Source organism: Stegostoma tigrinum, chromosome 19 (genome assembly GCF_030684315.1).
Source record: "Stegostoma tigrinum isolate sSteTig4 chromosome 19, sSteTig4.hap1, whole genome shotgun sequence".
Lineage (NCBI taxonomy): Eukaryota > Metazoa > Chordata > Chondrichthyes > Orectolobiformes > Stegostomatidae > Stegostoma > Stegostoma tigrinum.
In genome coordinates, this window is record NC_081372.1 from 30,694,640 (window position 1) to 30,717,540 (window position 22,901).

The following is a 22,901-nucleotide window of genomic DNA, read 5'->3' on the forward strand; positions in this document are numbered from 1 at the left end:
TCTTTCAAATCACTTCCCTGAGAGAACTAAAGGTTTTATCAGTGTAAAGAAGAAGTGACATTTTAGGTCAGACAATGCATGTTAGATGTAAGGTGTTGTTTAGAATCTCTTTGTGTGTTAGTTTGGAGCCAGGCTGGCTTTATTTCTAAAGTAGAAATTTATAAAATGCCACATTGACTGACTGTCTATAAATTGTGTGCTTTTTGAACAAAATAGAATGTGCCTGCAAATACAAATTCACTCCATATATGTATATATATGTGTGTGTGTGTGTGTGTGAAAGGGAGAGAGAAAGTGTGTGTGCGTGCGTGTGTGTGTGTTTGTGTGTGTATGTGTGTGTAAGGGAGAGGGAGTGTGTGTGTGTGTGTGTGTGTGTGTGTGTGTTGGGGGAGAGACACTCTCCCACAACACACACACACACACACACACACACACACACACACACACACACACTTTCTCTCTCCCTTACACAAACACACTCTCTCTCCCCCTCTCTCTCACACACACACAGACACACACGTATAAATCTGTGGGGTGTATTCTTATAAATTCTGTGTGCTGTTTGCGTCTTTCTCATTTCACCTGACAAACGGGCTATGCACCCAAAGCTTGTATTTTCAAATAAACCTTTTGGGGTATAACCTGGTGTCATGTAATTTCTGACCTTGTTCACCCTAGTCCGACACCGGAACCGCAACATCATGAAATGAATTGAATGCAACCACGAAACTTGACTTAGTTGCCGACTACCTTTCCGCTAATGACAACAGAGAAATTGAGAGCTGATGTATTTGTGAACGAGGTGTGCTTATAATGTACATCAGCTCATACGTAAAGTTAATGCTGAGGACAAGTAGGAATATGTGCTATCTCATTAGCTCTGAAGATAATCAGTGCTGGACAGCATTTTGAAAATTATTTTCCTTTACTGTTTGTGCTTTTCCTATCTCAATTAATCTTATCTGAATTTCCCAACAGTCACTTTCCTTTCTGTACATGATTTAGGATTAGAAGATTTATAACTACTTTATATTTTCTGCCTTATATTTCCTGACTTATACACTGCAGGCTGGATTTTAGTTCCAGGGTCCCAATCCCAGTAGGTTGGGAAACAGAAAAGGCCAAAGAAGGACCATGAAAGAGATTTTTAAGGAAGGAAAGAATGAAGAGGCCACCTCCAGGAACCTCATCAATCAGACGGCAGGTGGAATCTATAGCGGTTTGAGGCTCTGAGTGGCAACACTTCCAACAGGAGAAGGCAGCGTGGCCACTGCAGATGGCAGACCGGTTGGGGCTGCAGTCATCCTCTGAAGATTAGTGAAAGTACATTGTAAGCTTAGCATCCAGATTGTCACAGCAGGAGGCAAAATACTCCAAAGGATGACCAATGGTGGCAATGGCATTTTTCAGCCCAGCTGTTGCATATTGGGTAACTGCAAGATCCATCCACCCCAGCTTGCTATCTGGAGGCTGTCACCATTCCTAAATGGCCACAGACCTCGGTGGAGGGCAAGTGCAGATGATCTGTGAAGTATGCATTCAATTGTCTAGCAGTCACTGAGGAGCAGCTAAGATCATTGTCAGAAGCCACCTCCTTGAAAAGAGACCAACAGCAGGAATCTGACAGCCATTCAGCATGCAGCCAATCGTGAGAAAGTTCCAGCACATCTTTATCTGCCCATGTCCGACCTGCTTCAGTGAGGCTCTTCAAACGGGTTTGTTAAACAGCCTGTTTCTTGATACCCAGGGGAGGGTGCCACATTGGATATGTCATCAGCTGTAAATATCCACATAGCAACCAGTGTGGGCAATGTGAATACCAAGCACCATTTCTCTGTTATAATAAAACTAAGAACTGTGGATGCTGGCAATCTGAAACAAAAACAGAAATTATTGGAGAAGCTGAGCAGATCTGGCAGCATCTGTGGACAGAAACCAGAGTTAACATTTCAAATGCACTGGACTTAAAAACATTAACCCTGCCTTCTCTCCAAAGATGCTGGCAGACCTGTTGAGTTTCTCCAGAAATTTCTGTTTTGTGTATTTCACCATTTCTTCGAACCTTGCTGCAAAAATAGGGCATGTCACATGCATAATCTGTAACTGCTTTCAAAATAAGAGGTCACATATTTGATACAGAGATGAGGGAGGATTTCTTCTCTCATTGATTAGTGAATTTATGGATATCTTTACTACAAGGGGCTGCAGAGGCAGGGTTGTTGAGATAATTCAAAGTTGAGATAGACAAACAGATTTTTAATTCATAAGGGAATCCAGGGTTATGGGGAAAAGGCAACAGAGTAGAGTTGAGGATTATCAGATCAGCTATGATTTCATTGAATGGCACAGGAACCCAAGTTTGTTACAGGACTAATTTTTTAGCTATTCATCGACAGTAATAAATGCTCAGTTACAAAACTGACAAAGAATGGGAGAATGAATAGAGAAGGAGCTCCAATGACAGAATACCTGGAGTGAGGAACTACTTTAGTAAGCAGAACCTTCAAGCGGTTCTGGTTTATTGCACAAACCACTTGCAAATCGACATAAAACAGACCAATGAAGAGGACTAATACATAGCCAAAGGAATGATGCAGGGAAGAGATTTCTTTTCATGGACACTGGCTCTAGTACTGACTCAGGACATGTAGCTAATGTGATCGATTCCAACCAAACTGAAATGGAAACTGTGACCTGGTGTGCAAAGGGTAAATAGGAGATCACAAAGAGAATAGTGGAAGGAGAGGCACAGACAAGAAATGAAATAAACCTAACATATGTGCGTGTGTGTATAATATATATATATAAAAATGGCTAGGATATAAAGTCTCAAAATAGGAGATTTTAAAACCTGGTTAAAAATTGTGAGAGGAACTACAAAACCATCAGACCATAAGAGATAAGAGAAGCAGGCCATTCAGCCCATTAAGGCTCCTCTGCCATTCAATGAAATCATAGCTAATCTGATAATCCTCAACTCTACTCTGCTGCCTTTTCCCCATAACCCTGGATTCCCTTACTAATTAAAAATACGTTTGTCTATCTCAGCTTTGAATTATCTCAACAACCCTGCCTCTGCAGCCCCTTGTAGTAAAGATATCCATAAAGTCACTAAACAATGAGAGAAGAAATCCTCCCTCATCTCTGTTTCAAATATGCGACCTCTTATTTTGAGATCATGCACGTAGGGTCCTAGACTCCCCCACTTTGGAAAACAATCTACCCTGCCAAGTCATAAAGTCATAGAATCATAGAATTTCTGTGGTGCAGAAGGAGGTCCTGCAGCACATCATGCCTGCACTGGCTCTATTGTTTAGTGCTGATCTCCCGCCTTTTTCCCAAATCTCTGCATGTCATCATTATCCAAAAATCCATCCAATGACATCCTGAATGCCTCCACTGGGCTTACTTCCATCAGAGTTCCAGACAGTGCATTCCATTGTCTCATCACCACGGATGTCTTGACGAATGTGCAGGGTTGGAATATTCCTTTAAGAACCTTGTATGTTTCAATAAGTTCACCTCTTAATCCTCTAAATCCCAATGAGCACAGGCTCAATCTACTCAGACTCTCCTCATAAAACAGTCCCTCTGTATCCATGATCAGCCAGTTAACTTCCTCTGGACTGCCTCCAGTGTATGCCAGTATATCTTTCCTTAGATGAAACAACCAAAACTGTTCATGGTATTCCAGCTGTGCTCTGGATGGTGTCTTGTATAGTTTTAGCAAGGCCTCCCTATTTGAAAACTCTAGCTCCTGTGAAACGAAGGCCAACATTCAATTTGCCTTCCTTATTACCTGCTGAATATGTATGCTAGCTTTTTATGATTTAAACACAAAGAACACCCCAATCCCTGTATGCTGAAGCTTTCTGCAGTTTTTTGCCATTTAAACAATATTCATCTTCTCAATTCCTTCTGCCAAAGCGCAAAACATCACATTTCCCCACATTATATTCCATCTTCCAAGCTTTTATGCACTCATTTAATCCACCTATACCCCTCTGCAGATGGGCCAAGTGGCCTACTTTGCTCCTATATCTTACGGACAATATTCACACATTCCTACTCATTGCTTTGAAGCAATCTATTCATTAGTAGAAATACAGTTTTGTTACCATAAGTAACAAAATGCCACACACAGGTAGGAGAATGGACAATACATGTAGTTCATGAATTATTTTCACTAATTAGAACAGATCTGCAATCTTAATAGACACAATACGCTGAGCTAGCTAGAAAACAGCAATTAACAAAGTTGTTAGGATTTTGAACTACATAGCCAAGGCATTAGAACGTGAATCAGAGAGAGTAGTAATTATACAGTACCTAGTTCTGATCAGTCAAAATCTTGAACATTGTGTTCAGTTCTGTTGGTCTGCAAACAATGAAAACTGTCAAGTATTGGAGACATTGCAGACAAGAGCCACAAGAGTTGCTCCCAAATGTGAGATCTGAATTATGAGAAAAGATTAGATAGTCTTGCAATTTGCAGTTTGGATCTCAAGGGTGAGGTGATGTTGTAGAAGTATATAAAAGGTTTTGCTAAAGTAACAAAGAAAAGTTAGACTAATACATTACCTTAATGTGAGTTGAGGGGAAACAGAAACTAAAAGATACTGCTTTATACCAGTAAAAAAACAGAATTTACATCAGGAAATTTGCCTTCACAAAAAGGGTAATCAACATATGGATTAAACTTTCAGCTTGAGTAGCAGATGTAAAAACTAAAGGATCTTGTAAGAGATAATGGGAGATCCCTAGATAAATGAATTAAGATGGGCCAAGTTTCCCACTCCACTTGTGATATTTCTGTCACTTAGATGATTTTACAGACACTAAAGATACAGCTGCCTGAAGCAAATCAACAGCATATTTCTAAAATGTACAGCTTAAACTCTCAACGTAGGCCATCAGGAATCTCTTCTAAACCTCAGGCGGGGATGTGGTTTTATGAGCAGCCAGCTCATCGAGATGTAATGGGGGAAGGACTGACTAATTTTAACTGCAGGCTTCATTAACAGGTCACCAGTCAACAGGAAATGGCAGAAAGTCCCCGACTTTAGTCTCAGACATTAGGTTTGACTTGGTACATTTTACCAAGTTAAAGATATTCCATAAATGCATCTACATGTTGTTTTTTGAGTCATAATTTACCTTCTTGAGTCTGAATTAATATCAATAACAACAATAACTCATGTTCATATAATGCCTTCTACATATTAAACATTTCAAATCAGTACCATCAAAGTATGGCACTGAGCCATACAGAGAAATATTAGGGCTGATTTGGACAGAGATGGATTTAAGGATTCCCTTAAAGGATCGAGGAGCACAGGGTTCAAGCCCCACCTGCTCCAGAGATGTGTAATAAAGTCTTGAACAGGTTGATTCAGGGGGGAAAAATGTGTGAGCATGGAGGAGATTGCAGAGATAGGGAAGGTTGAGATTAAGGAGGCATGTTTACAAAGTGGCTTTCTTTAGCCATGAGGCAATTTTGGACATTGAGCAGAAGCATGAACAGTGAACTGGACTTAATAAAAATTAAGATACAGGCAACACTGTTTTGAATGATGTTTTCCAGCTCTAGGATGTGGGAAGCCAGCCTAGAGTACATTAGAACTGTCAAGCAAAAGAAATGAATGAAGTTTTCATCAGCATATGAGCCAACGCCGGATTGAAATCAGGAAATATGTGTACTGACAGTTTGGATTTGGCAAAAAAAAACACCACCAGTTCCTGGTTAATCATCAAACTAAAAGTGCAGCCTAGTCCCTACAGTCTCCTGAGAACTGATTCACTTTATTTTAGCAAGGACACCATAAACATCAGGTGGATTTCCTTAGTGCATGAAACTTAAAATGATATTCAGCACAACTGAGGTAAGATGATCAGCAGCTAGAGTTTCTGCTCCCAATTTATTGCCACTTCCCATTTTCTCTTCAACCAGGAAAAATGGCACTTACTTCTCCTTTTACAAAATTCCAGGAAATTAGGAAAGATATTCATGATACTTCAAAAGATTTGATTTACAAAGTTATGTTAACTTTGGTCCTGACAAAACATAAGGTGGCACTGTTGACATTCAAAAATTTGCAAAGATTGAAAAAGTGCAAATTATCAACCTTTTTTTAATGACCAGATAAATGATTTTGATACAAATAATTTACTATTTAGTGTGACGTCTCCATCAAGATCTTGTCCTAGAATTACAATCTCTAAACCAATGTACTTACCACTTCATAAGATGCCACAGCACAATTTAAAACTCTTTGTCTTTCCATCAACACTTCAATTTTAAAAGTCAAATGAAAAAATATTCTCACCAATTTAGCCTTGCAGTTTTATTTGTAACTTTTTGAGAATATAATTTAAATTGTGTGTATTAAAGAGATTGGTGATTTAATAAGCCAGACTACCAAGAGAACTGACACAATCACAAAGGACATAGGTCAATGACTCACCAACAATGCCTTGACAAAAGGAAAATTCAGGCCTTACCTTTCCACACCAAATTTGCTTATTAGCCAATCATAAATCTACTCTGGGTAATTGAGGTAAAGACTCTGCAATTGTTCAAAAGACTTCAGGATGTTTTGACTGAGGTGTTGCCAATACCTGCTGTTCTCAATACGTCCACTTCCTTCCTTCTAATTATTGACTCCAATCCATGTTTGTTGTTGATGCTTTGTCCAACACGTTACAGACTAAGCAATATACTTATATTTTTCACAACTCTTGCTCTGTTCTCTTCAGTTTTCTTTAACTACTCCCTACACTTTTTTTCTGCACCCTGGATTTTGATATTGCCACATATTTTGTGATTCCAAGGATGGGGAAATGATCAGCATCATTAAAATTGTGAAACTGTTAAGAACTCTAGCCTAGAGATAGTAGGAACTGCAGATCCTGGAGAATCTGAGATAACAAGGTGTAGAGCTGGATGAACAAGAAGGTCAAGCAGCATCAGGGGAGCAGGAAAGCTGATGTTTCGGGTCTAGACCCTACTTCGGAAGGGATAATGGTATCAATGTGGACTTCACAAGCTCCAAAATCTCCCCTCCCCCTACCACATGCCAAAACCAGCCCAGCTTGTCGCCGCCTCCTTAACCTGTCTTTTCTCCCACCTAGCCCCTCCTCCCACCTCAAGTCCCACACCTACTAGCCTCATCCCCCCGCCTTGATCTCTCCATTATCCCTGGACTGACCTATCCCCTCCCTAACTCCGCACCTATACTCACCTTTACTGGCTCCATCCCTACCTCTTTGACCTGTTTGTCTCCTCTCCACCTACCTTCTCTGTCCGTCTTCTATCTGCCTCCCCTTCCCTCCCTATTTATTTCAGAACTCTCTTCCCCTCACCCATTTCTGAAGAAGGATCTAGGCCTAAAACGTCAGCTTTCCTGCTCCTCTGATGCTGCTTGGCCTGCTGTGTTCATCCTTCAGCTCTTCACCTTGTTATCTCAGAATTCTGGTTTATGTATGTATACAGTAAAATAAGAAATGTAGAGGTTGTTGTCAGTCAGTCCCTGCTCCTCCAAAGGGTACATTATTGAAGACCTCACAGATAGAAGTCTTTCAAAATCACTTTTTTTTGTGAAATTACACATATATTCTGAAATGTTATGCTTTTCTGAATGGGATGCAACTAAGTCATAATTACTGAATAGCTTATTTGGTCTGGAAAGGCAAATTTGATGATTGTGAATGTCATATATTTCTATTATCATAAAATGTCATTGGCTTTTTAATCAGTTTTTTTATGCTTGCTTATGAAATTCCAGCTTCCATCTTAATCCTATTTGTTTGCCCCAGTCAATGTCCTCCAGTCTGTAAAGTGAAGGATTTCCAGTGAGCTACATTTTCTGGCTTGCTGTCTGTAAGAATTCTTCAATGCAGCTGGCTGCTAAGCCACTGATATCATCACAGTAGGCAGACATTACAGTTCCCTTGTAATTGGCACTAGAATCAAATGAAATGTCAGGAATAGTGAAATCCACATCATAAAGTTTGTGAGCCCTTTGTGACAATTTTATTCCAGGTCAGCAGAGAGCATTATCATTTCACTACCAACCATAGATTTCATGCAGCTGCATTTCTTTTTGTATTCTGAATTTTGTTTTTATCCCTTCTACTTAACGTTTGGGTGTTATAATCACCCACAAAACATCCACCCATTTATTTGTTTAACAGCCCTATTTATACATTCCGGTAGACCTGGTCCAACCAGTATCAGACGTAGCTCCTTCCTGGAATAGTTCATGCCCAGGTTTTCCACATCCTCTCTCTGGACCTCCTCAAGAACTTGGAGAGAAAAAGAATGGAGTTTTGGGACTGTTATGAAAAAGGCAGCAATTGATTTTACACTTTTAATTTGCCATGACATCATGCACTTGTGATTCGGAGTTGGCCACATGGAAAACTAGCAAAGACAAGCATTGAGAAAAAGAGTGCAGCATTCTTTCACTCTATATTATGTTTAAAATTCCAGGAAAAAATCTTTCCCATTCCTCACCTCCACCCCTGATGGTTGCTACTCACCTTGAAACAGGCCCATAAGGAATCGGGATAAGGTTACAAAAGTGATTGGTGTAGAGGTCCAGTGAACAATAAGTGGAGTGAGGGTAATTACCGAGCCCCATGCAGTAGCTGAAAGGAGAAGTATTTTATCACCACCCAATCTGTTTAAAAAAGGAAAAGTTTGTCAGTGCATTTGACTGAAAACATGGCATTTTTACCAAGAAAGCATGACAACAACTAACAACCCACACAATGTGAAAGCATTATAATGGCATCCTGACATATTAATAGTGTTATAGAATTTCCTTGGTGACATGTCCATCTGGGCCTCCTCCAGTGCCACAATGACGCCACCTGCAAACTGGAGGCGCAGCATCTCACATTCCGCTTCGGGAGCCTACAGCCCAAAGGCCTGAACATAGAATTCACTAGTTTCAAAATCTCTCCACCCACAGTCTCATCCCATGTCCAACCCTCCCTCTCATCCCTGCCTCCTTCATCTGACACAACCTGTGCATCTTCTTTCGCACTTATCTGCCACCCTTCCTACTGACCTGTCCCCATTACCCCCTACCCGCATCAATCCATCACCGTGCCACCTACCTACCCCTGGCCCCATCCCTCAGCCCTCTATTTACTTCACAGCTATCTTCCCCCTGCCTAGTCCTGATGAATGGTCCCAATCCAAAAAGTCAACTCTCTGCTCCTCTGATGCTGCCTAACCTGCTGTGCTCCTCCAGCTCCACACTGTATTGAAACTGTAATGCTCTGTCCATGTTATTTATAGACCAAATGCCAATGTGATGCAAGGTGGCGTGTGTATTGATAAAAAAAGTATGTCTTTCTTAAGCATGGTTTACTTTTGAAACTTACTTGCGAAATACAGTATATTCAGGCCAAATAATTACTATCTGTACCTACAAAGAAGTCTGTTGTTTGAGGTTAGACATCCATTAAAGATTTCTCCTGTAGCCCAAGTGCAAAAGCAAAGTGATCAGAAGCAGATTGAAAATGTTGAACATTACTTGATTATGCTGTTATATAGTATATTTTTAAAAAACAAAGGACTTATTACATGCAAGTGTCCAAATATAAAGTTTCCATGACTAAGGCAAGATATCTTTCTCACCTGTCACTAATGTGGCCACCTATGATTTGAGTCAGGCAATATCCCCAGAAAAAGCTTCCGAGCACAATTCCAGACTGTGTCTTGTCCCATGCAAATTGTTCTGCCATGGTAGCTACACAGATAGGCAGTGTTACTCTGACACAGTACACTAGGCACGTGCCCACAAACAAAAAGGCAATCCATGGCTTGGCTTCCAACCTGTTGGAATCAAGAAACGCAAAGTTGTTTCATCATTTTAACGACACCATGAAAACATTTCTGCAGGCACTGTAATGCAAGCTGTGATGTTGACTATTTTCCAACAAATATGAAAGTGAACAGTCAGCTGATTTCAAAGTAAAAACTTTATTATTCGTATACTGAAAATAGAACTCGTATTGTTTATAAAGTAAGGTGGGAATGTCCTACAAAAAGTACCTACCGTTCTCTTCTCCCCAGTCATACTGTTCCCATTTTATCCTTGCAGTCAGTGAAGTGGACTGAAATTCTGCCTCTTTTCTTACTAGTTGTACCCACACTAACAGCACCAGCAGATATCTTGACTGAACAACATCACAGGGAGGTCCGGTTAACTGTACTTACATAATGTCTAGAAGTCTCTACTTATTTCCCTGAATGGGTATCAACAGTAAGAGCACAGGCCAATTTTCTTCTTTCTCTTGGCCATAATATTCAAATTCTATTCAACTGAAAACATCTAACCATTCAACTTGGACAGGAATCAAATAGTGCTCTTCTATTCTGTTCAGTTTAGGTAATAGCAATTACTTTATTCATCGAAGGAGATTGAAATTCTCTTTCTATCTGCTTAATAATTCTCAAAACAGAAGTTTTTTTAATAAAAGTGAAAAATTTAATCACATGCACAGAAACTCACAAAACAATTATCATTGGGGTTCTGAAATATGTGGGAACATTTGCAAAATTATGCTTGTTGTTTAAAGTATATAGTATATAAAGCATAAAGTTCTATTTACTCATTGATTAATTAGGACATTATCTTCATCCAATACAATACATTTAAAAACACCATGAGCCCTTAACATGGCTATTAGCTTTTTGTGTGGCACCTTACTGAGTGTCTTTTAGAAACCGGGTATACTATATCTACTGATTCTCTTTTATCTACACTGCTAGTTACATGCTAACAAAACTTAAATCAATTTGTTAAATGCAATTTCCATTTCCAAAATCAGACTTAAATAATATTGGGAATTTCTAAATGCATTGTTAATGAAATAAATGCATAGAGGCCAGTACCCTGTCGCAAAGTCACCCTTTAATTACAAGTGGAGAGTCCCTGACACTGATCAGCTCCCTATGAGCCAGCTCTCAGAGCAAACAGGATGTCTGACTCTCCTGTTCTTATCTGTCAGCTAGGGCTCCCTGATTGGTCCAGATTAACAGCCACAGTCAGGGAACTCACCCTCTATGAGGATCACCTGGCTGGCCTCATTATAATCACTAAGGTCAACAATTCCTTAACAATAGATTCCTGATGTCAGGCTATCTGGCCTTGTCATACTCTGGAACAGCTAGATCTCCTACAATGTTACGGTGCCAATGTTACTCTTTTGGCAGCACATGACACTCACAGTGGACTCTGCAGTTAAGGATCCCAAAATTAATACTATGTCAGAACTTTAATTTTCTCCTGAGTGGAGGATCCCCCAATTCAGCTGAACCTATCTGCAATCCATTGAGAGTGTTAAAGGTAAGTTAAGAATTCCTCAGTGAGTGTCTTTTTCAATCCAAGCCTGTGCTGCCTAAGGCTTCCAAAACAGAATAACCTCACAACAAACCTCTCAAACTCACACTTCGCTTTGTGCAGAAAATCTTGTTTTAATACCAACAGTGGCCTCTGGGCTAATTGGTCTTTGTCCTCTTCCACAAGTGAGTATTTGACTCCTCCAGATTGTCTTGCTTTCTGGAATCGAACATGTACCTCTTAGGGACTGGAACTATCCTTTGGATTTTACCGAAAAGAATCGATGGTAAGATTTATAGGGAGTGAAATTGGAACGGAAAAATGAAAATGTACCTTGATAAACTCGATTATAATGTGGTTTGGCTTTTGACCCTAGCATGTTCATGCTGTTTACAACAACTTCTTTAAAGGTTTTGTTCGCTCCAATGGACTCAGCACTGTCACAAGTACTATTCTTTAATGATATATTCTGTAACATGATAAAACTGCAAAACAAAGGGGGAGGTTCAATTTAATTGTTTGTTAAAGATGTTTTGATAAATATTCAGAATCAAGTGATATCGCTAGTGCTGTGTTTGGACTTCCTTTCTGGAACAGAGGTCATGACAATGTAAAGTCAGGCAAAGATAAAAGTGGAAGTTCACTGTATTTAAATAGTCAAACTAAGTTTTACATATCATTTGTATTAGTAGAGACATGCACACAATCTACAGCACAGAAACAGACCACAACATGTATGGCAGCATTGTCTTATGATGACAGATTGAGTAGATTGGGCCAGTACCAAGTGGAAAAAAGAAGAATGAAATGTGACCTAATTGAAATATACCACAATCTTAGGGGACTTGACAGAGTAGATGCAGAGCAGTTGTTTCCCCTTCTGTGAGAGTGTAGGACCAGGGGGTATAATCTCAGAATAAGGGGTTTCATATTGAAGACAGAGATGAGGAGGAGGTTCTTCTCTAAGACAGCAGAGAATCTGTGCAATTCTTTATTACAAAGGGCTGTTGAGGCTCATTAATTACAGTGACAGCTGAGGTAGACAGATTTTTAATCAGTAAAGGAGTCGAGAATTATGGGGAATGTGGAGTTGAGGATTAGCAAATCAGACAAGTTCCACTGAATGGTGCAGCAGACTTGATGGGTCAATAGCCCACTTCTGCTCTGCTGTCTTACGGTAACTAGTCAATGCCACCATTTATGCTCCATATAAGCTTTCTCTTAACTCATCAACACATCTTTCTAGTCTTATCTCCTCATAAATGTACCTATGCTATTCATTTAAATCATAGAATCCCTACTTTGTGGAAACAAGACATTCAGCCAATTGAGTCCACACTGACCCTCTGAAGACCATCACATCCAGACTAACACCTCCCAACTCCATTCCTATAAACCTGCATTTCCAATGGCTTTTCCACCTGGCCTACACATGCCTGGACACTTCGGGCAATTTTGCATGGCCAATCCACCCAGCCTGCTCATCTTCGGACTGTAGAAGGAAACTGGAGCACACAGAGGGGACCTACGCAGACACGGGGAAAATGTGCAAATTCCACACAGACAGTCGCTCGAGACAAGAATCAAACTGGTGCTGTGAGGCAGCAGTGCTAACCACTGAATCACTGTGCCAAAATCATAACTTGTGTGGCAACATATTCCACCCCCTATACTATTTCAGCAAAAAAGCTTCACTTGAAATTCCCATTGTACTTAGAATATTTTGTATTTATGACTGATAATTTTGGACTTCCTGACAGTAGGATACTTTTTTGTTACATCCAGTCTACTGTAATCCATAATTATCTTAAAGACCTTTACCAGATAACCCCTGAGTAATGTCTTTTCTGCAGAAAGATCCTGTGCCTGTCCAAGGAACACAATTTCCTCCACTCAGTGGTCGACAGTGGCATCTCTTGCGTTTCCCACACATCAGCCCTCACACCTCCTCCCTGCAATAAAAGCAAAGACAGAATTCCCCTTGTCCTCACATATCACCCCATTAACCTCCGGATTCAACTCATCATTCTTTGCCACTTCCGCCACCTGCAATCTGACCCCACTATCAAGGATATATTTCCCTTCCCACCCTTACCTACCTTCCGGAGCAACCATGCTCTCCGCGACTTCTTCGTCCGCTCCACACTCCCCACGAGCCCCAACAACCCCAGCACCTTTTCCTGCAACTGCAGGAGGTGCTACACCTGCCCCTACAACTCCCCGTTCACCTCCATCCCAGGCCCCTAAAAGCCCTTCCAGATCAAACAGATATTCACCCACACATCCACCAATGTGGCCTATTTATCTGCTGTTCCTGATGTGGCCTTTTCTACATTGGTGAGACCAAGCCAAAGCTCGAAGACCGCTTTGCAGAGCACCTACACTCGGTTCACGACAAACAACACCTCCCAGTCGCGAATCACTTCAACTCCCCCTCCCACTCCCTGGACGACATGTCCATCCTGGGCCTCCTCCAGTGTCACAATGATGCCGCCTGGAAACTGGAGAAACAGCACCTCATATTCCGCCTTGGAACCCTACAACCCAATGGTCTTGAGGTGGACTTTACTAGCTTCAAAATCTCCAAACCCACCCCACACCGCCTCATCCCAAGATCAGCTCCCCCCTCATTGACCTGCGTCTTCGCTCCCACCAATCTGCTACTCCCACCTTACTGACCAATCCACACCACTACCTACCTACAGTCACCTTTACTAGCTTCATCCCTGCCTCCTTGACCTGTCCGTCTTCTCTCCCACCTATCTGCTCCTCCCAACTCACTGACCAATCCCCACCACTACCTACCTGCTATCACTGCCCACGCCACCTCTATTTATTTCAGAGCTTCCTTCCCCTCCCCCATTTCTGAAGAAGGCTCCCGACGGGAAACCTCAGCTTTCCAGCTCCTCTGATGCTGCCTGGCCTGCTCTGTTCTTCCAGCTCCAGACGATGTTATCTCAGACTCAGCATCGGCAGTTCTTACCATCTCTGCCTGTTCAACCTTTGTTGTTGAAAGTATATCATTTCAGTTTTGCTGGGTGTCATACAAATTTAACACTTCTAACACAAAAGCAAACCAGTGTAGATGCTGGAAATTTGCGATAAAAGTAGAAAATACTAGAAATTCCCAGCTAATTGCAGAATCTGTCTAACAGTACTGTTAACATTTCAGCTCAATGAAAGGTCTGTTTTTCTCCACAGATCCTGATTGACCTGCTATTTCAAACCCTTTTTTTGACCATATTAACCCTCCTCGCTAATTTCGTAGATTTACAGATCTACACAAACTGATGTATTTGTGACTTCACAGCATTTAGAATCTTAGAGACTGATGTTTAACTCTGTAATATATGGGTTTTGACTGGTTAAAGTCAGGGCCAAGCCATGTGCGGCATATCTACACCTTCTGCCAAAATGGAATTTCCATTACCAACACTTACTCTCCAGCTTTACGAGTTTTTGGATTATTGTACCTAATTTAAATAACGTATGCAGATAACTTTTTTCTTTACCTTATTTGTGGCAGGTTTCCACATTTGGGAAACGTTTGTTTGATTTCAGTTAGCCTTTATAGATCCCTGCAGATTCTCTGAACAGGACATATTTGTCCAGCGCTCACAGCGTCCCTAATACGTTTAGTAACTTGGCTACAGCAGACATTACATCAAATCAGTGTATAATTTCCTTGGTTGTTTTTCTTGCCCTTTTTGAAACATGGAGTTCTCGGGATTTTTAGTTACCCACCGATCAACAGGACAATCGTGAAGGCGATTGCTATTTTCTCAAAACTATTCAGGAAAGTGGAATTTCAGTATAGGGCTTTTACTTATGGGAGTCCCTCGGTAATAAGTATTTTACTTACTTGGACCAGAATTTTCCATTGGGGTTAGTTGTGGCGTTTGCTAACACACGTTGTAATTCGCCCGAATGCTTGAAGCCCGTGGTGTTGTTCTTAAGGCTATCATCGTGTACAGCAAAAGCCATCAATTGAACTTTCCGAGCAACAAGAGCATCCGATCCGGGAGGGAAGCTAAGCAACAATCATCCGCCACGGAGGCAATTCTACTTGGAGTAAAACTGAAATACAAATTCAATTCAATTTAAAACATTGCTCCTCCGATCTAAAACTAAACTCGGCTGCCTTCCTTTTCCTCCGATCCGGATCTGCCATAATACGTGTCACAACGAAAACCATTTCAGCACTTCCGGGTACATCTAAATAAATTTAGGGACTTCCGCAAAATATGGAAGCAAACGCAGCGAAGAATCACCGCTTCTAGCCACAACGACCTTTGGCAGCGCTTTCTGTCAAATACTAACGAGGCCTTGGCACCAGCACAATGTTGTTCTCTCGGACGTTGCCTAATGTTAACTTGTTGTATTACAACACTGAACATCTCTTGCTTGATCGTTGCCGACAAGAACCAACGAAGTCTCTTACGGCGGGATTACAAAGGCGCGTGTCACAATGAAACTCGCAGATATAGAAACATCCGCTCGGTAACAGTAACATCAACATGTATCACTAGCGCCCGAAGAACTTTTCTCTCACGTGGAACGTTGTTAGGTTTGAATGTCATGTACGTTTTTGTCAATTGGTGGTTTCCAAATTTCCTGGCGGGCAAGTGTTATTATTCCCGTACAATAATTGACACTAGAACCCCGTGCAAATACAGTCCAGGGAGAGATGTCATAACTGTTGCAAGGCTGGGCAATTGTTGAAAGTAGCGTAACCTTCCTTGTAGCAATACATTTGTGTACACACTTCTTAGTGCACACAAGCAACTGCAGTCACCATGCTGCGCAACGATAATTCCCATCTCCATTTTAAATGGGTACACTTTGCTCTTTTTTTAAAAAAAATCTATTTGATTTAGTTATTTTAGTTAAATTGAAAAGCAGACTTTGATAAAGATCATGAGTTCGCATACCGTCACCAGGGGCAGTGAGGGGTTACAGTGCGCATCAATAATTTCTATTATAAATGCGGAGGGAGTGATTTATTGTTGGAAAAGTTTGAAACAAAACATGACAAGAAACAAAAGCATGAAAAGTAGAATCAAAATACGGTGTTTTGTATTCTAAATATGTTAACTGAACTAACGATGCTAATGAGTGAAATAGCACAATCTGATGACGTTGCTGATCCATTGGGATCCTTTCTGGAACCCATTAGGACCCAGTGACTATATTTTGAAAATCCTGACATAAACAGTGTAAATGTAGGCATTTTGGTTTTAAAATTTCGGTGTTTTAGAATGAGTTACTTCGGGCAGATGAATAATGTGGAAAAACATTAACTAATATCAGGGCTGTATTCCGGAAAACCAGGTCAGAATAAGGAGGCCAAATCATTTTCCAAAGAAATACAAAGACTATTGTAACTTAACGCTCATACACACATGCCAACAAACGCTGTTTAAGCCAATGCATCAATAATTGCTGTATTAATCACTATGAAACATATAACTTGTTTTCTCATTAATGAATATAGACCGGTTGTGGAGGAGTCCTGTGTTTTATGTGTATTGCTTGGTGGCGAACTGGAAGAACTGCATTGTGGGATCGAGAACAGGAAGGCAAGATAGGCAATTCAGGCAAGACGAAGATTTGCTAAAATCTGTAAGTTGGTTTTTAAACTGTGCTGGAGCTGTGAGAGCAAAGTAATCTTATTGTCCAGCCATAAAAATGTTTCCTTGACTCCAGCATTTAAATTTGATAAGGGTGTTAGAGGTAACACTTCAAACAAAGGCCTGTGGTGTCATTAAAAATCAACCAAATGGTCCAAAAACATGTAATACCTTACATGGCACACAGTCACAGAAAGAAGGAAGTATAAAGAAGGGCTCTGAAAATGACGAGCTGTTTCAGTGGGTGGAGTGGTTTGGTCAGCCACTCCAAAGACATGTTTGGAGATCTGTCAATGAATGGAACTCCTGAAGCAGACCCTAACTCATAAGACTTCTAAGCAACCAGTCATTGTGAATATGCGTTATTGTTTGGTGGTTTGAGGTGCAGCGCATTTAGTGGACAAGTATCCAAATTATTTGGGAGAAAAATTACTCTAACAAACCAATGAAACCTAAGTGTTCTAAACGTAAAATTAAAATACTTTGCTTATTTCAGCTCAAAGTCTCTGTTGGCTGCTTACCTCTTGCTAGATCCTCTATACTGAAGTATTTATATTCTTGGTTACTAAGACCACTCCTCCCTGTTCACATTTTTGCAATTGTAATGTAATAAGAATGCATGCATAACCTGATTAGGGGTTGGTTAGGAAGAAAGTGCCAGATCTCTTTAAAGAATTTACTTGCAATGTCATGGTTTACTTATATCCACCAGGAAAAGGTGAATAAAATAACATTTTAAGAGACACAGGAGCATGTCAATTTTTGATGGTGAATAGTGAGGAGCTATGTAATTCAGAAGGAGTATTGCCAGAAAAAGGTGTCAATATGTAGAATTCATGGTAAGAAGTGTTCCATGATGTAGTGAGGTTGGAGAGTCCAGTGGAATGTGGAGAAGTGGTGGCAGGAGGACTGGAGAAACTCTTGGTTCCGGGAATACAGTTTGTCCTTGGTAATGCTACAACTGGATCACAAATGAGAGTGATGCCTACTGTGGTTGAAAAGCCAGCAGAAATTCAGGCAACTGAGGTGTTACATGAAGTGTATCCTGTGATTTTTTTTCTGACTTTGTGGTACCAAAATTACAAAGCCACATGTTGAAGCAGAAGGATAATTCAAGGAGGAAAGATAAGCAAGTTGAAGTTCAATTATCACAGACAATGTTGATCAAATGATTGAGAAAGAAACAAGAACAGGTGGAGGACAAAGTGGATATTTTTAGTTCAGAGAAATTAACTGAATTATAATAGAAACATGAAAAACTAAAGCAGCTGTATCAAAAGCCTGCACAGAAGAGTCTGAATGTATCACAAAATATTACTGTCTTAAAAATCACATCTTGATGAGGAAATGGAGATTGTCATAAATTCAGACAGATGAGAAATGCACAGAAGTTCATCACATTGTATTACCAATGGGTTATTAGAAAGGAGATGTTGTGAGTAGCCCATGAATTACCAGTAGTAGGTCATTTCAGAGTAATGAAAACTCAAGCCAAAATACAAAAACATTTTTATTGGTCTGGACTGCAAAATTCAACCACATCCTTTTGCCGGACATGTCATACATGTCAGGTAATGGAAAACCTCAGGCAGCAATAAAACCAACACTCTTAACAACCATTCCCACAACTGAGGAACCTTTTAGAAAGGTCTTAATTGATTGCACAGGAACGCTACTTAAAATAAAGGAAATCAGTATTTATTGACCATAATGGATGTATCTACTAGATTTCCAGAGGCCATTCCATTATGCAGTTTTATGGCTAAAAAGATTGTAGTAGAGTTACTCAATTTTTTTTTCACTAGATATAGACTACCCACAGAGATACAATCAGATCAAGGGTCAAATTTTACATTAAAATGATTCAAGGAAGTAATGGATAGCCCAGAAATAAAACAACTGAAATCTACAGTGTATCATCCAGAATTGCATGGAGTATTAGAACAGTGACATCAAACTCTAAAGACCATATTGAAGGCTTATAGCCAATACTATCCAGAGGATTGGGATAAAGGAATTCCATTTGTACATTTTGTAATTAGCAATGCACCAAAAGGATCTACTAAATTCAGTCATTTGAATTAATTTTTGGGCACAAGGTGAGAAGATCACTGAAAATAATGAAGGAAAGATTGCTGAGTCTGATTTCAGAGACCACATATTTGGACTATGTGTTAAATTTCAGGGAAATACTAAATACAGCGGGTGAGTTGGCTAGACAGCATTTTAAAATAACACAGCACATGATGAAACAGGAAACAGACAAGAACTCAAAAATTCACCAGTTTTTAGTTGAGATGAAGTGTTCGTGTTACTTGCAGTGGTAAGTGAACCTTCAAAAGCAAGGTTTAGTGGGCCTTATCAAATTGCAAGGAAGTTGATTGAGATTAATTATTTGATAAAAATTCCAGATACAAAGAAAAGCCAAAGGAGAATGTTAATGGTTACAACACAGAGTGAAGAACCAAGTTCAGATGATTCTGAATTGGATATTTCTCAAGTTAAACTGAACAATGAGAATGTTCTCAAAAATTGGGATAAATTACTATGTTAACTTCCAGAGGAAAATCAAAATGACGTGAAAGAGTCATTACAATCACATGGGGAGAAATGTCAGAATATGCTGGGTAGTACTAATCTAATTACGCATGTTGTAGTGCTAGGGAATACTGTTCCAATTAAGCAACATCCTTATAGACTTAACCCTCTAAAGTTGGCACAGGTTCAAAGGGACTGAACGCATACTCAACAACAACATAATCAAAGTGAGTGCAGCAACTGCAGCTCACCCATAGTACTGGTGCCAAAACCAGACGGTACCAACGATTATGAGTGGACTATCGCATGTCAAAACAAAGTCTGATTCATATCCTATTCCACATTTGGAAGACTGTATTTCGGAAGGTGGGACAACCAATTTATATTTCTAAGTTGGACTTACTTAGAGGATACTGGCACGTACCTTTATCCAAAAAGAGTGAAGACAATTTCAGCTTTCGTGACATGAAATGGACTGTACCAATTTAATGAAATGCTATTTGGCATGAAAAATGCACTAGCCACATTTCAAAGACTAACCAATAAAGTCATTTTTGGATGACCCAATTGTGTGATGTACATCAATGACCTTGGGATTTTTAGTCACACATAGAAGTAACATTTTCACCATCAATCGGAATTTTTCACTCAACTTCAGATGGCAGACTTGATGACAAATCTGGCTAAGAGTGAGTTCACAAAAGCCCAACTCACATTCTTGGGCCATGTCATTGAACATGGATTGATTGCCCCATGGGATGTGAAAACAAAGGTTAATGGAGAGTTTTTCATACCTTCAACAAAGAGGACAGTCCAATAATTTCGGGGAATGAGAGGTTTTTTATCAGAAATTTGTACAAAAGGTTAGCAGTGTAGTTGCCCCACTGCTTATTGAAGTGCAGAAAATTTCAGTGGACAGCTGACTGTCGCAAGGCATTTGACAGCCTGAAAACTGTGTTAACTCCTGCCCCAGTGTCAACCAGACCTATCACAAGCTTTCAGAACACTGCTCCTTCATCAGGTGAAGTCACTTCAGAAGTGAAGTCACTGCACTGAAGAGCAGTGCTTTGCAAACTGGTGATTTCAAATAAACATGTCGGACTATTATCTGGTGTCATGTGACTTCTGACTTTGGGATAACAAACAGCTTGTGAGGTCTTGGGCTTTTTTTTAAAGTTAGAACAATAGAAGCAACTGGCTGACAGACCAGGATTTCTGTTTTTTCTTAAATTATATTAACTTTTATATTCAGCAGAAGCAGAAACTACTCTTTTCCCATTCTCAGTTACAGCTAGAAGCTAGGGTTTATGTTCTTAATGTGGGTGTTGCATGCAAGAAAATCTGATTTCTGAATTTGCCTTTATGTTAAGGGGTGTGTTTATTGGATGTTATTATATTGAAAGTTGATTAATAATAGTTACAGTATCTATTATTGTTGTTTCCCATCAGTTAAGTTACTCCAACTACTCCTTTAATTTGTTGTACTTTGCCTAGTTTGTTTGAATAAATTGTGTTTTTCTTAACGTCAAATAGTTTGACCAATCAAATTGAATAAAGTTAGAGTCGAGGCTACCTTCTTAATATATTTTGAGGGGGTCTGGTCTGTTCCATAACATCCTGTATCTTTGGTTGAAACACAGCAGTGCAGGACAGGACCGGACCTCACATCCACAAGGAAAGAAAAGGTAGATCAAACTACCTGTCTTCTGGGTAATTTTTACAATTTGATGCATTTATTTCTCAGACCTGAGTTTTGCAGCTACACCATTCTGGCCTGTTTGAGGTTATGCCTGGAGTTTATCTGGATGGTCCTTATACTCCATGCATCTGTATAAAGAACCGTTATTAAGATAACGCACCTACCATGTGGTTGAAAGTTTTACTCACTATTTTTGTCTTTCCCTTTTAACAATACTATTCTATTAGTCCGTTTATAAAAAGCCAAACACTACGGTTTATTCAGACAGATAGAAATGAAAAGTAGAAAAGGTAATTTTTTTTAAACAGTAAATTTGTTAGACCACAAAAAATTAATTTGCATAGTTTTGCACTTCATAAATATAAATAGAGGGGAAGGTTCAATAAATATTCTTGCGAATGATACCACAACGGAGTATGTACTTAGCACATAAGGCTAAAGAGACACACTCTTTTTCCTACAATTGCTGGGTTGCCTAATAGTGGGGAAGCTCAGTTTGTACTTGAGGGAGGAAGAAATAAGGTATGCTGATGGAGTGAGGGGAGTTAAGATGGGAAGATATTTGCATGAAACATAAACACTGGTATTTTCCACTCAGTCGGATTAATCTTTTTCTGCCTGTAATTATCCAAACGATCAATATGTCGCAAGAATAGTGCAAATAAAATTACCATTTAGTTTGAAATTGAACAGAAGGCTGGAGTAGATTTGTAGCAAAGATAAGTTTCTGCCTCCGGACTGGTCTTTGTCTTCAGCCACGAGCAAAAATTTGACCAATCCAGACTGTCCTGCTTTCTTGAATGGAGCACGCACTTCTTAGGCTTCGGTACTGTTTGGTTTTGAATTTTATTGAAAAATACTTATAGTAAGCTTTATAGAGTAAAATTGGAACAAAAAAAAAATTCAATGAAAATGGGGCCTGCCAAATCCAGTTATTACGTGGTTCAGCTTATAGCCCTGTCATGTTAGTACTGCTTGTAACAACTTCTATAAAGGTTTATTTTACTCCCCATTGACTCCACACTGCCACCAATACTACTCTTAAATGTGCAACCAGAGGGGTAGGTTTCAGTCAATTGTTTGTTGAAGAATTTTTGTTAAATATTCACAATTAAGTGACGTGACTGGTGCTGTGCTTGGATTTCCTTTCTGGAACACAGGCAGTGTAATGTAAAGTCAGGTAAAGGTAAAAGTGAAAGTTCACTATATTTAAACAGTCAAATTATGCTTTACATTTGTGTTCATAGAGACACAGTCTACAGCACAGAAACAGACCATAACAAGTATGGAGGGATTATCTTAGGAGGACAGATTGAATAGATTGGGCCATAATCATTGGAATATAGAATGAAACACAACCTTATTGGAACAGCCAATAATCTTAGTGGACTTGACAGAGTAGATGCAGAGTGGCTGTTTCCCCTTGAGTGTGTGTCTTGGACCGGGGACGTAATCTCAGATGAAGGGATTTCACATTTAAAACAGAATCAAGGAGGGAGTTCTTCTCTCAGAGAGCAGAGAATCTGTGTAATCCTTTATTATAAAGGGCTGCTGAGGCTCAGTCATTACATAAATTTATGGTTGAGACAGACAAATTTTTAGTCAGTTAAGGAAACAAAAAATATGAAAAACAGCAGGAAAGTAGATCTGAGGATCAGGAAATCAGCCATGTTTTCA

At 39.8% G+C, this 22,901-nt stretch overlaps 1 protein-coding gene and 1 long non-coding RNA gene across 4 annotated transcripts in view; one reads left to right on the forward strand and one right to left on the reverse strand.

The window, feature by feature from the left end:
• Positions 1-15,773, reverse strand: part of slc17a9b (solute carrier family 17 member 9b) — a 54,121-nt gene extending 38,348 nt beyond the window's left edge. For 2 of the 3 annotated variants that reach the window (XM_048549875.2, XM_048549874.2), the window contains exons 1-3: positions 15,220-15,773; positions 9,650-9,847; positions 8,542-8,681 (exon numbers count right to left, since the gene is read on the reverse strand). In XM_048549875.2, the coding sequence (XP_048405832.1) occupies positions 8,542-8,681; positions 9,650-9,847; positions 15,220-15,341 (460 nt within the window). In that variant the 5' untranslated portion in view covers positions 15,342-15,773. Of the gene's footprint in view, positions 1-8,541; positions 8,682-9,649; positions 9,848-13,178; positions 13,275-15,219 lie in introns of those variants that run through there. The other variant, XM_059652802.1, reaches the window with a different exon arrangement.
• LOC125461291 (uncharacterized) lies at positions 15,281-21,103 on the forward strand. Its single transcript, XR_007249465.1, has 3 exons — positions 15,281-15,937; positions 16,852-16,979; positions 19,701-21,103. It is a non-coding gene; the product is annotated as an uncharacterized LOC125461291 (long non-coding RNA).
• The last annotated feature ends 1,798 nt before the right edge of the window (positions 21,104-22,901 follow it).